General features: G+C 40.5%; 1 protein-coding gene across 1 annotated transcript; it reads left to right on the top strand.

Annotated features, from left to right (window-relative positions):
• The first annotated feature begins 1,599 nt into the window (after positions 1-1,599).
• On the top strand, positions 1,600-8,525 carry MRPS10 (mitochondrial ribosomal protein S10). Its single transcript, XM_082276959.1, has 7 exons — positions 1,600-1,638; positions 4,721-4,779; positions 4,887-4,959; positions 6,016-6,155; positions 6,635-6,743; positions 7,832-7,921; positions 8,186-8,525. Exons 1-7 carry the CDS (start codon positions 1,603-1,605, stop codon positions 8,270-8,272), a joined length of 594 nt encoding a protein of 197 aa, XP_082133085.1. The 5' UTR covers positions 1,600-1,602; the 3' UTR covers positions 8,273-8,525.
• Positions 8,526-14,446: the final 5,921 nt, after the last annotated feature.

Raw genomic sequence — 14,446 nt, 5'->3', positions numbered from 1 at the left:
CCAGCAAGACTCACTGACAAAAGTCTCATAGATAGTGCAAGTCATCATGGTTTGCAAAGTGGAGGCTTTTGTGAGCAGTAAAATGTGTTGGCTTTCAGGAGCCTCTGGTAGAAACAGCCCAGCAGGGTCTACTCTTTCTCTCCCAAGCTTGTATAATTTTGAACTTTTAAAGATCTTTGTGAGAATGGCTCTGCCGTGGAAAATGGACATATTTTCAGGTTCCTGGTGGGAAAAAACTGTTTAAGCAAAATGATGATTGAAATCAGAGTTCTGCTTGAAGAACTGAGTGGAATACAGTAGAAACTTAGCTTGATTCTGAAGAGCAGCTCTGTATTAAAGAATCTACAGTGGCACGTTTTAGTAACAATTGGACAGGACCTGTGCTAAACTTAGTATCTATAAATATATATATATATATACACACACACACACATATGCCTGGTTAAGTAACATTAATCGGGTGCTGTTTTATTGAACAGCCAAGAATATAATAGAACAACAATAACCAAAGAAGCTATTCATCAAGGAAAAAAAAGAAATGCACATTTCCTAAGCAGTACATGATTTAGGCCTCAAACATTGACTTCATCATTATTAAGTGTTGCATTAGCTGATGTTAAATGTGCTGTTCTGCCTATTTGTACATGAGTTGAACTTAGTTTTGTTTCAGAAAACTTTTTTCTTGTTGATGGTTGATGATGGAAAACTATTCAATATTGAATTTAGTCCTCTTTGATAAAACCTGTACATACAGAAAACATATTTTATGAGAAAAATCTTATTTTCAATATTTAACTGTTATTTTATTAGAAGATGGTTGTGTAAATATTTTAGGTGTTTTAGTGTAAAAAGCAGACTGTAATTTTAGGTGGCAGAGGAAGTAACAAAATAAAAAAATATATATACATTTGATAGAGCTTGTGATCTCTGCTGGTTTCAGATTCCCGTTGTTAGCATTTGACTTGCACACAGCTTAATTTCAGGTTACTGCCTACCTGACTGTGTGTATTTAAGGATGGTTTAGTGGCATAAATTAGTACTTGTTTATTTCCCCACCCCCTATAAAGATTTGGTACCTGTCAGAAGGTGTGTTGTATTATTAACCACTATGCGTATGTATAAAAAGAAAGGGGTTTGTTTATGTGCCATTTCCAGTCTTTTTTATATTTCGGTAAAATACAGTCGGATGGGTTTTGCTCTAATGGGCTTGTATCCCTTTTTAAAATATTTTTGAGAGCGGGAGAAGGTTGAAAACTAGGGTTCGTGTAATTGGTTTTGCTTTTTTTTTATTTTTTAAAGGATTCCTAGAGAACAGGACGGGAGCGCCCGTGAGGGGACCGGAGGCCGCCCTTGGCGGGAAGCGGCTGAGGGGGAGCCGCTGCTCCGTCGGTGCTGCCCTGAGGCAGCGCTCGGGGGAGGCGGGAACCGGGGTGGGGAGCCCAGCTGGGACCTCGTATGGCTCGTTCGGCGCCGTACGAGCTCCTAGGTCGCCTCCGCACCCCCGACCCCCGTGGCCTGAGCCCCGCAGCGGGGAAAGGAGGCGAGGGAGGCGGCCGCTCTTCTCCTTCCGGGCGATGGAGGGCGGGCTGGGGCGGGGCCAAGATGGCGGCGGGGTGGCTGTGGCGGCGGCTCTGTCAGGTGCGGTGTGTGGCGGGAGCGGGGAAGCGGGAGCCCCGACCTCCTCCTCGTCCTTTTCCTCGGCGTCTTCCTGAGGGGAGTGGGAAAAGGGAACATGGCAGATGTTATCCTTCGGGCTTCGGGAGGGTTGGGGCTGTACAGCGTGGGACCGTGTCTCTGCACGCCATCATCGCGTGGCGGGTCCACGGAACTCTTCCCTGCAGTTCTGTGGATTTCCCGCAGTTAGTCCGCGTGGAAGGGATAGTGAAGAATAGGTGGATTTGGAGGTCCTGCTAGGCGAGTATCTAATCTTAAAAGTTTCAAAGCTTGGAAGTTACAACGTAAAATAATAGGAAAGCATTTCGCACTGGCGATGTTTGCTAGTTTGGACTTAAAAACAGTGATTGCTTCCTCTCAAACTGAGAAAATTGGATTTTCTAAAGCCCTAAACTCTCTTCTGTGTATGCAGTTTTCTGGACTTGCTTTTCAGGCATCTGTCTCCCCCTGACACTTCAGAGGCTCTCAGCCAAACAAAATTAAGGCTATTTTGCCCTCGGAGATGGGTAGTTATGTTTTGTACAGAGTCTTGGTTCACCTAGGAAGTTGAATTCTGTTACGCTGCAGTCTTTGAGTGTTTTTTCCACCTTCTGTGATGGCCATTAGCAAGAGCACATCATTAAATCAGGGAACGAAGCTGTTAAAATAAACTTTCCTGCCCACTGAATGCCACCTCTACCACCTAAGGTATTCAGTGTATCATTTTGTAAAAAGTTAATGCAAAATTTAAATAGTGCCTTTAATTTGATGTTACAAAAACTTTTGACTTGATGCGTATCTGCTTAATTAGTAACAAAGGGAGACGGCATGTGGTGGGAATAACATGCACAGTCATAGAATATTGGAAAGGCTGCAGACCTTAGTATGTGGGATGGGACTCTTAACTGCTTCATCAGGTTTTGTTTTATTCATTTTTGTTGCACGGAAACTGAAATTTTTGTATCTAAAACCATATAGCACAATACACTATGAGTGCATATATCTTTGTATGTAAATAATAAATCCTTATTACCAGGTCAAGCAGTTAAAAGTAAAGAATACATGGCACAGACTGCATACACACACACATCAAAAAACCCAAAACAGATAAAAATTTTAGTTATGATTACAGTTAATAGCCTCACATTTGTTATCTGGTGTCAGATTCTGTGCCATGTACTTGCACAAACAGTTTAAGGTCTGCACTGAATACAGTCTTTTATGCTCATGGGTCTCTCTGCTTCCTGAAGTGGTGTCAGGTGATTGTTACTGTACTTCATAGTGGCAATGGATGGAAGGAAGGCAGCATTCTGACTTCAGAGAGAGAGAATTGAGGTGCAAATGTCAACTTAATTTTGTCACAGAATCATAGATTGGAAAGATAAGGTTGGAAGGGACCTTAATGACCACCTAGTTCCAACCTCCTGCCATGTGCAGGGACACCTTCTGCTGTATCAGTTTGCTCGGAGCCCTGTCCAACCTGGCCTTGAATAGTTCCAGGGATGGGGCATCCACAGCTTCTCTGCGCAGCCTGTTCCAGTGCCTCACTGCCTTCACAGTCAAGAATTGTTTTCTAGTATCTAATCCACCCCTACCCTCTTTCAGTTTGAAGCCATATCTCCTTGCCTTTCATTACATGCTCTTGTAAATAGTCCCTCTATTTTATTAGAGTCACTAGAAAATTATCAGCTGCATTTCATTAGTTTTAGGCAATAAGGCTCAAGTGTAGTTCCCAACATAAACTTTGAAACTTTCTGAATGATTATTGACTATAGTGGTGAATATTCAGTGCTCCTAAAATTGCTTATTCTGTCATGCACTTAAGGAATGTAACAGTAGTGCCCCTGTGAAGGTCTGGATTTAAAAGGATTGCTTAAGGGGAGGCATTTGTACCACAGTCAGCTCGGTAAACAGAAAACTCTCCTGCCTCTTCCTGCAGTCATTGTCTTTATTGGAAGCAGCATTTGTAGGATAAATAGCAACTGAAGCAGAATTACTTCAAAAAACAGCTTTGTTCACTGCTGATGTATAATGAATGTATGATGCATACTGGAAAAGGTTAGGGGCCTAGTAGCATCATAGAGTTATGCATATCCATGAGCAACTACAGTAAGATTACCTGGAAAAGTGTAAACTCTGGCTGTTTTCTGGTGTTTTGATTAGACAGTCACCTATATAACTCTTGGGTGGGATATCTCTCTCTCTCTTGAAGCTATGACTCCAGCATATGTCAAAAAAGAGCATCAAGGGGCAAGATAAGTAACTAATTTGGCTTCAGCATTCTGCTACAGCCCTGAGGTTCTGTTAAGCAAGCAAGAGTTCCTTTTCTTCACCCCTCAAGTAGTCTATAACTGTGCCAAATTAAGAATTAGTGGAAGGAAGCCACATAATGTTCTGAAGGGAACAATTATTCTAGTATGAAAGATAGCACTGTTGCATGATTAACAACTATATTCCTTTTCTAACACAGAAAATCATGTTATCTTTTAAACATGATTCATTTACTTGTAAGAAGTATGTCTATTTAAATGTTCTCTTCAAAAGAACAAGTGTTTGAAATCACAGGGAACTTTTTTTCTGAAAAAACAGTAAATTTCCAGATAAATTCACAAGTTGAATTTTTGCATTTATAGGCTACTGATTTCAATTGCTTTTACAAGTCCTACTTAGGCTTGTTACTTGACAAAACTTATATTGTACTGTGAAAGTAAAACTAAAGAGAAAATATTGTTGTATACAGAAATGGTATTCGATGCCATAAAAATGCATTTTTCTGTTAAAAATATGCTTTGTGATTGCTATTCAGGTTCCTCAGTAGTAAGTGCATACTGTTACTGTGCCCTTAACATGCTTCTTTTTTTAGGTGCTATTGTATACTGAAATACATTTCCATGCTCCTGTTTTCCTGTGTTTTCCAATGGAGCAAACTTCCTAGTGTGTCATGTCAGTGCCTAGGAATGTGCTGTGCTTGGTGTGCAAAAAAGTAATCTTTAATCAACCTGTATTAACTGGCTGCTTTCTGGTTTGGGGAAAAAAACCCACAACATAAATTATCTGTTTTATACAGGGATCAGCTTTTCCTGTCAGTTATGCAAGCAGAATTATGCAAAAGCAGTATTTTCTTCCGTAAGTATAACAGCCCCTCCTCCTTCCACTGCTCCTCCATAGTCCCTGAAAAAATAAAATCCAACTTTAACAATTTATTTTATGCTTTCCCCATGATGTATTTCTAGGAGCTCCAAGTTGATGGGAGCACGGCTGGCTGGATCCCATGGTGATACACAGGAGCCTAAGATTAATCCTTTGGTGAGTGTTCTGTAACACAGTGTTTTGTATATTGTCTTAGTAATAAACAGGGCATCCAGAAAAACTTGAATTCCTTTCTTGCAGCTTTTTAAAGTTCTGTCTTAGTGATGTCAAATTTGTCATAGAGGAAGAAATTATTTAGATTATCGGTACTTGAGATCTTCTGCATTCTTTTTTTTCCAACAAGATTTCTGTAGCTCACAGTTGCCTCTCAGTAACTTTGCCCCTTTTCAATGCAGCTGTAACTCTGTGAAATACCAACTTTTTGGCCATATTCAGTTCAACACCTGGGGCACCTTAGCAGCCCTTTGACAAGGGCTTCAGAAACATCTGACAGGCAGTATTAGATCTACAGTGCTGATCCAGCCTTCCTGCTGTGTCTGGTACCTGCTGGATTTGGTGTGCTGAGCTGCCTAGGAGTGAACCTCTGGGAAAATCAGCACTTCTGCACTCATTAAGGCTCTTCCAGTTGATCAGCAAGCCCAGACCATCAGAAGTTGAAGTTCTGACTGAAAGTCATAAACTTGCACTTGTACAAACATGAAGGATAACACACCTAGGGAAGCCTACTGTGTTTAAAGTAGTCTTAGATCTGACTTAGTAAAGTGAGAATTCTGGTTGTTGTCCATAATGTTCTATTTAATTTCCTATACCCAAGCAAACTCTTAGTGTTTTGGGTATTCACACACTGTTATTTACAATACAAATATTGCTGCTCCAAACTTGCTTTAACAATGAGTTCTGTTCTTCCCATTGCTAGTGTTGTCCTCCTTATATTTATCTAGCATTCCTTTTTTGGACGAAGAAATTTTACACAAATGTTCAGAAGTTAGGTATCTCCTCACACTTTGCCTTCCCTGGTAGAGTGAGACCTACCTGTCAGTCAAGGTATTATAGTCAGACTCTGTTAGATAAACTAAAATAAGCAGCTCAACAGGTTGTGGGGTGTTTTTGCTCTTTTACAAATGGGGTATGCAGGTTAAAGAAATATGCAGTGCATGCATTAATTAAGGAGAACATGGTGTGGTAACTCTTGTCCGTTCTTCAAAAATGCAGGTATCTATTTCAGATGAGCCAGAAACACTGTACAAGAGAGTGTCCATTTTAGTTAAAGGCCACGATAAAGCTGTGTTGGACAGCTATGAATATTTCGCAGTGCTTGCAGCTAAAGAACTTGGCATCTCTGTTGAAAAAGTGTAAGTAACTGATCTGTAGAGTGATACAGAGTCAGATGCTTCTTCTGTCATCTACTGTAATTCAGATCCTCTGCTTAGAAGTCTTATTTTAATTTTTTCTTAAGAAATGGCTATAATCTGACATTTTTTTCTCAGATTGTAGATCTAACACTTCTTTGATGGCAGGATGGTGATGAGAAAGCAGCAGCAGTTCTGCACTCAGCACTGCCATAGTGGAAGGGCTGCATGAAGGATACTGACTTTGTATTTTATGTACTTTCAGTACAGCTGTCAGCGTTGTAGCTTCCCTCACCTAATGCTGGTTAATACCTGAGTGTTAACCATGCCCATGTCAGTTAATAACAAACTGTACCAGCATTTCATATTTCCTTGTAGTCTTCTAAACGTCAAGTAAGAACAGAGATTTCAGCATAATCTTTCAGATAAACTTGTGTTACCATCATTTATATAACATGAAAGTTTTTTTCTTCTTTGCTCAGAGATAAACCCCCAAAGACGATAGAACGACTTACACTTCTCAAATCCGTACACATTTACAAGAAGCACAGAGTTCAGTATGAAATGAGAACACATTACATGTGTTTAGAGGTAAGAAAGAAGGAAAAAAATTGTTCTAGGTGTACAGTTCAAAGATATTACTAGCATGAGTGAAAATGATTTGGGGAGGTGAATGCAGGGGAGTATTGGAAAACAGCTGACCTAGTTACATGAAATGCAACACAAGTTACATTCAGCCTACATAATTTTTGGACCAAAAAGTTAATTTTGACCATCATCTTAACAGCTGAAAGAATGACTAAAGAAGATAAGGTAGAATTGAGGGTTACCTTTAGTGTGTTACGCTCTTGGTTTCCAAAAATCATTGGGATGAGAGTTTTCTCAGGAAGGGAAGAACATCCAGCTAAATCATCGGCATTGCCAGCCAAGAAGGGTTCTATTCTTTGTGATTTGGTTTGATGTTTTTGAGCAGACAGACTTTTGTCCTATGCAGCATCATGTGGCAAGCTAAAACTGCATGTAGGAAATAGAAGAAAGGAAGCACAGACAAACCACCAGCTCTGTGGCCGATGACACAGACATCTGTATGGTTTAGAAGGCAGCTGTGGTTGACTTTCTTAGAAGAAACGTTTACTGCCAGCATTTTGTGGCTCCTGGCTGTCTTTCTGTGTATTTGCGCAGTGCTTGGCAAAATGGGACTTTAAGTCCCCTGACATGAGTGCTATACAAGTAGCTGCCCACAGACCATAAGCACTATTTTTGCCTTCCAGGAAAAACTAAAAGATTGGTAACTGAGTGGGACCAGGAGAAACTAAAAAAGCAGTATTTCAGTGGCACTCTGGAGTTGCAGGATTTTTAACAGGCTTGAACTTTGAGAGTATAGAAAAGCTGGTGATTCTTGCATAACCAGTTGTTAATTTTATCTGATCCACCACTTCCATCATAATCAATGTATGTGATCCCAGGAAGCATGTGGAGTTCTGTGAAGTAACTACTTTATACTTGCATGACAGCTGAGTACAGGTGAACTGCTTCTGTTCAGTATTATGGAAGCTGCCTTCCTGTAAGATGGTTGGTCCCATAGCAAGGGCTAAAGAAGCTAGGGCAAACTTGTTTTAAAATTCTGTTTGAAGTATTATTAATAGTAGTTCATTAAAAAAAAATTCTTTCTGTTTTAGTTAAAATACCTAACAAGCAGTACTGCTGCAGTTTACTTGGAGTATGTACAACGAAACTTACCTGAAGGGGTTGCCATGGAAGTGAAAAAGGTCAGTTTCCACCCCACATTATTTACGGTTACAAGTCCTGATGCAAGTACCAGTCACTACTGAAGTCTTTAGAAAGTCAGCCGAGAAAATGGGTGTAGTTTCATAGGAAAATTTTCCAAACTACTATAAAGAGGCTGTATTGCTTGGAAGTGCCACTAGGTGGCATTTTAAATCTGATACATATCTCAAACCAGAATAAATAAAGCAAAGTAGTTAGATGCTAGCTAGCAGGTCCAGTAAATGGTTGTTTTTCTTTCCTTTTAGACTAAGATAGAGAGAATACCTGAACACATTCAGAAACCTGTTTGGGATACACTGCCTCAAGTAGAAGAAACTGAAGTAAAGTCATGAGCACACCAGGTACTTGGCTCCATTAGTACTGAAATTCATTGCTCCTATCAACCTAATTTACTGAGACAGTCCATCGTTAAATAAAGGTTCTCTTATAAAGAAATTATATAAACTCTTGTTTCATTAAGTTTTTCTTGCTCGTAACTCCAGTACCTGTAGACTGACCTGCTATGAAGTGAAGAAGTTTGACTGTGTTCTGTGATCAGTGACTATGGTCATTTATAATAAGTTTGTAGAAAGGTAAAGTTTATTTTTACTTGTATATATAAAAGTGTGTGTGTATATATATATATATATATATATATATATATATATATAAAAATTCACCATCTCCTTTTGATAATACTAGATGGCTTCTGGACACTGAAATACTTGCAAATCCACTTCATGTTTGTGTAATATTTAATATTGTGGATGCCAGATTGTTATCCATTTATCAATTTTGGATAAACTAGTTTGTTGGATAAACTATTTCCCTTCTTTACTTATTTTCTCCTACTTATACCACATTTCTCCAGTTTTGCTTCCTGCCACATTTCTTACCAAGTGCCAACAGCAACTCTACAACCATTGCTTTAGGTCTTGTCTCAAGTAGTCTTTACTATTGACCATCTCCTCTCATTTTCAGTCAGAAAATTTGTAGTTGCATTTTAGAGGAAGTTAATAAAAACCCCATGCTTCATACCATTTACAAACATCAGTGTTTGAGCATGCTCTATTGTATTCTTAGGAGTCAGACTTCCAAAGTTTAAATGATCCCTGTCTGAAGTGCCTGCTTTTGCATCCATACAGCAAATTTGTAGGAACAACAATTTAATTCCCTTAAACAAAGGCAACGTATGTCACATGGGATGTTCTGTGCATCACAGCAAAGCTGTGTGCTTCCCAGGAATGTGCAGCACATTCCTGCCTTGCTAGAACTCCAGTTTGAATATGAAAGAGTCAAACCACTGGCACTTTCGCTGAATGTGTAAATTCACACTTACCTCCTAAGGAGAGAGGGAGAGGATTTTCAGACATGAAACTGAACTAAATCCCTAGGATCAGTTCAATATCAGTTCAGTGTCACTGCCTTTTTTTATGAAGGAAGGATGAAGAAAAGACTTTGCAGTATGCAGTAGCAAACCTTGACTTCAGTATCCAGTAGCCTGCAGTCTCACCTTGTAATCAGGACACAGATTCTTAACACTGCTGCTCTCCCCGCTGGCTGATAGTGCATTAGCCTCATGTAACAAACAAGTCTTAACATGAGTCAGTCATTCAGAGGAGATTTCTGGATGTTTGGTTAAGCTAATGCTTTGTCTTTCTGGATGGAGTTCTACTGTACATGAACTAGGGCAACAAAAAACCTTCAACGTAATTTCCTTTGCTTTCCCTCCCCCTGTAATCCCAGTTCCTTTAAGATACAGGAATCAGAGAGGTGTTTCATTTACAGAAGGAATATGAGAAAAGAAAACAAAACCTTTCAATGCAAACAATTTACTTGTTCAGGTTGGTGCACAGAGTACAGGTAACGATTCTCTTCTGCAGCACTTTTGTACAGTAAAAGGAGAGCAGTCTGGGATTTGGGGTTTGCGTACCTGTCTCATTGTTCCAAGCTTCTAGTTCTCTTAACAAAATGTACCTTTCTTTTGAAATGCTATGCATTGAATTACAAGAAACACCAGTAAAAAAAGTGGAAATTTAATTCTTTCTACTTCAATAAAATGCCAGTAGATATTATCAAAAAGCACACAATCAGTGTATTGCATCTGCTGATGCAAGGTCTTTCATACATCAGCACATTGTTATCACTCATCTTTCATTCCCCCCACCATATAAATATTAAATCATCTTTGCCTTGGTATTAGAATATGCTTCCAGTTTAAAATAAGGGGTTTTTTAGTTTAGCTACTGAAAATACTCATAGGGCTTTATTCCCAAGCCATTAGGGTACCCAAGTTTCACCTTGTGCTCAGATAAAGTTACGGTATCTACATTATGGAAGACACAGTGACATAACTGAGTAACAGACTCCAAACATGTACAGCAACTTCAGATACCTGGAACTGATTGGAGCCACTTTAGCCTGCAGTAGCAACACTGCTAAGAAATGAAAGAGCAGAAGGCTTAGTTTGCCATCAGAAATCAAGTGCAATGATGAAACTTTCTGACCAAAACAATCATTCTGGCATTACTCAGGAGGGAGTTAAAAAATTAAAATATAGGTTAGTTTGGTAGCTACTTAGGAAAAAAAGAAATTCTAATGTTTTAAATAAGATCAATTTTAAAAGGACCAATTCTTCCTAATGTTGGCACGCACTCAAATGTAGAGAAAGTCATAACACAGATTTCTTTATGCTTTTCTCTAGCATCTCATTCAAATCCAGCCATTTATTTAACCTGTCCCAATGCAGGGTATCAAGGCTTGGAAAACCTTGCCTTACATTCTCTCTGCTTTCAACAAACTGGGTGTGGATGTACTGCAGAACTAGTTGGAAACGCTGAAAAGAGTTTTTTCTGGGTGCGTACAGAAAGCTGAGGGCTAAGTCCCCATCCCTTTCCTTGACATTCAGTTTTCCACTTCTGGCATACAGGCTTGCAGTTAAACTCTCTACTGCATTAGATATGCTTTTGCAGAAATGATCATGGGGTTTTTTAAGCTAATGTTGCTATGGACAACACATGGATTCAGGCAGCTTATGTGGTTAGCATACCCTGGATCTTTCGAAAATGCTGGGGCCCCCTCTTCCCCAACAGACTAAAATTTTAAGATCTATTACATTTTAGATGCTACCTTATTCTCGGTATTCTGTATTTCTCCAGTGTGTAAAGTTGGTAGTTCTCTAAAGAAGATTAATTCATTATGGAGTTTTTTACATTGGCAATGTTTTATAGTAACTGCAGTGCAAGGAATTACAGCATCGTTAAATATATCAGCCATTTGTCAAAAGAATTGCAGCTTGATTTTCAATGACATCACTCAAAATACAGTTCATACTGGCAAAAACAACCCCAACAAAACAGTGGCGAAGCACTTTCTAAACTTAGTTTCCATCAGCAAAATAAGAGTATTAGGCTAAATATGGCTGAGAACAGATGTAGAATACAAAAGCCCCCAGCAGTTCTGTTCTGAACTAAATTAGTTTTGCTTAATAATAAACAAGTGGCTTGAATACATACGTAATAAATATTTGCCTGGATAACGTTTTGTTGATGATTAATGCTAGAGAAAGGGGGATAAAGAAGTTATAAAAATCTGTCATGCAGGGATGAAGAAAAGCATGAAAGTGAGTTGCTGTGAGACAAAAGAGTGAAGGCAGTAAGCCAGCAAGGAGGAATCTGTTCTGTTCAGATTAGCAGAGTTCTCCAAAATAAAGGAAGTGTCTTTTATAAACCATCTGTTTCTGGAACGTCATGCAGATAAAAAGTGCTCAAGATACACAGGTAGCAGCAGCAGCCTTCTGCTGACGGGGTTTACTTGCAGTTGCTGACAGAATGGGGTCAGCAGAACAGATTTCAAATAATGCAGGCTTTTCTCCTTCCTTTTCTTTCCAATATTATTGCTGGAATCGGAGATGCTGGTACATCAGAAGTCTGTAAAAAGAACATTGCTGGTGATACATTAACCATGTTAGCAACTAGGAGATCAAAGGTAATTTTACAAGTTCATTTAGAAATTTGATTTAAAACTTTCAAGTGGAGAGATCTAATTTAAGAAAGGGCTTACCATAAAACTGGGTGGTTACACATTCACTGGTCTATGAGCATCAGTGCTGCTTTACTGCCCATGCCTTACCACAGATAAGCTGAGGTGCTCATCTCCTGGGAAACACACCTTCTAAGACACACATGAATGGCACCACAACGTTTTAAGTAGTTTAACCCTAAACACCAAATGCTGCCCAAGTAGGATCCTTCTCACACAAGGAATGGGGAGGAGGGAGGAAGGAGTTGAGCAGAAAGAGGGAAACAGTTCCAGGAATATCCTTGGTTTCAAGGGTTAAATTGAAGTCAGGATGGAGAGAGGAAAAGGGAGTGACAGTAGACATCAAGCTACAGAGCCAAATCTAAGCTCCTAGATAAGCTTTCCCATACCAATGAAAAGAAGTGTGAATAAGTGGCCACAGAAGCAAGTGTTGGCATTCAGAACATCACAAACTAATGAGATTAATGCATTTTTAATTCGTAAGGCAATATTAAAAAGCAGACTGAAACTCCACAAAGTAGTGTGAAGTATCATCATAACCAGAATTTTGGAAAGAGTGTACAAACACTGGAGTCCAAACTATAGCATTACTATCACCAAGGCCCTATAATTTTCCCTTTTTAAACACACAAGAATACAATCTGCAAAGAGTTCCTGAGCTCTCCTGATTCAGCTCTGAACAGACTCCTGCTCTTCCTGCTGTCTTAAAATGCCAAATTATAAGTCAACAAGAAACAATTTTGCAACATAAAAATACACTGGCTTTTTCACACTCCTGACAGAGGTGGGATTGATGGGCAATATTTTTCCTCTTACAGAGTATGGCTGCCAGCTTCACCAAAAAACCCTGGTAGTTGGAAATAATTTATTTTAGTCAGTTGTTACATAACATGTTGGCTTTGACAGAACCTGCCAAGGGAATTTCTGCTGCTGGGCACAGTCAACTGCTGCTGCTCTCTGTGTGCTGCGGGGTACTGGGTAAAGCAGGTCGGTAGAATGGTTTGGATTAAGACAACTTCCTGCACTCCAGAGGGGTTTACTGAAGAGACAGACCGTGGGATTAACAACACACAGGAGTAACTCCTGGAGGTTTCTGTGTAACTGAAGTGCAGTCAATGTGCTTGCTTGCTTCAGTCAAATCCGTGGGTGCTCTCGGGTCAAGAGCGTCAAGCTACAATCCAAATGCTAAATTGTTTTTCCCTAAAATATTCCATGCATGCCTCCACCCTGTTTGGAATGACATTGCTGTCACTTAGTTCTTGTACTCCCAGAGATAAACTGAAACCTATTATATGTGCTTTGCACATTACAAAATCATTTATAGCTCTCCATTACTAAAGATCAGAGGAGTTTCAGCTAGGTCATACAGAAACACAGGGATATAAGGAATATAAAGAACTTTAAAGCAAAGAACTGAGTTTGAATTTACTTTATTTGACACAATGTAAGGTCATTTCTGAAAAACTGTTTGTCTCCATATGCAGAAAAGCACTCTTAAGCAGCGCTCAGTAGGATACAGCAGTGTGACATGTTAGAAGAGCCAGAATTTAGTCTGGTTTCATTTGAAGCTTTTGATTTTACCTTTTGGAATAAAGCAATCTGAACATTAAGGACTTGTGTTGGGTCTCTTCCTCTAGCCTTATTATAGAGGTTTTCCCAGAAAATGTGTAGCTTTTAGCAAAGCACTGCAGATCATGGGTCAGTTGGGAAAGAACCTGTAGCTCAAGTAGTGTGTACCTGAACAGGCCATTTGCAGTGTTCCCCAGGGTCTGGAGAGGGTCAGTCTCTTAGGTAGGTCAGGCTGCATTTAGATTATCACTGCTTCCGTAGCCAGGGATCGGAAGTAACGTTGCATTCGTGCGTAATGATTTGAGAATTAAAAATTTTCTTCATAGGAGCAAAGCTCAGTGCTTCCTCTCAGTGACTTTTTCTTGGGCAAACAACAGAGCTTGTCTAATCATATCTCCCCACATGTACCCGGGAAAAATGTTATACACAAAAGCTTGAGGCTGCAGCGAATCCGGTGCAAAGAGAAACACAGCAGGTCTTCAACATCTCTCGTACCCACCCTCATTACAACCTCCGCTCTGTCAGCCCGAGGCAGTGCCGGGGCCCGGGTTTGCGATGCCCGCCCCGCTGCGAACACGCTGCTCGTCAGCCTCAGCGCCGCTCCGGCAGCGGAAACGCGTCACCGCCCGCACCAAGCTCGGGGTCGGGGGGCGCAGCTTCGGGACAAGGTTGGTTTTGGACACAGTCTGGGACGAAGCGTTCCTTGCCGGTACTTGTGTTCCCCAGTGCGGTTCGCAGGCATAAACGCGCTCCCGGCACGACACACTGGCCGCCAGCGACGAGGCGAGGCCGGCCCGTGAGCTCACCCCCCCTCCGCCTCTCCTTCCAGCCGCCCGAGACCCCGCCTTCCCAGGGCACGACGCCCGCCCCGGCATCACCGGGCGGTGCCCGCCCCCGCCGTGCGACAGCGCAGCGTG

This window comes from Coloeus monedula (assembly GCF_965178545.1).
Source record: "Coloeus monedula genome assembly, chromosome: 2".
Lineage (NCBI taxonomy): Eukaryota > Metazoa > Chordata > Aves > Passeriformes > Corvidae > Coloeus > Coloeus monedula.
The sequence above is the reverse complement of the archived record's forward strand: the minus strand, read 5'-3'. Positions and strand labels throughout refer to the sequence as shown.

Coding starts and splice junctions, on each gene's coding strand:
- MRPS10 (XM_082276959.1), top strand. CDS start 1,603: ATGGCGGCGGGGTGGCTGTGGCGGCGGCTCTGTCAG. Junction 1,639..4,720: donor TGTGGCGGCGGCTCTGTCAG/GTGCGGTGTGTG, acceptor TGTTTTATACAG/GGATCAGCTTTTCCTGTCAG. Junction 7,922..8,185: donor TTGCCATGGAAGTGAAAAAG/GTCAGTTTCCAC, acceptor CTTTCCTTTTAG/ACTAAGATAGAGAGAATACC.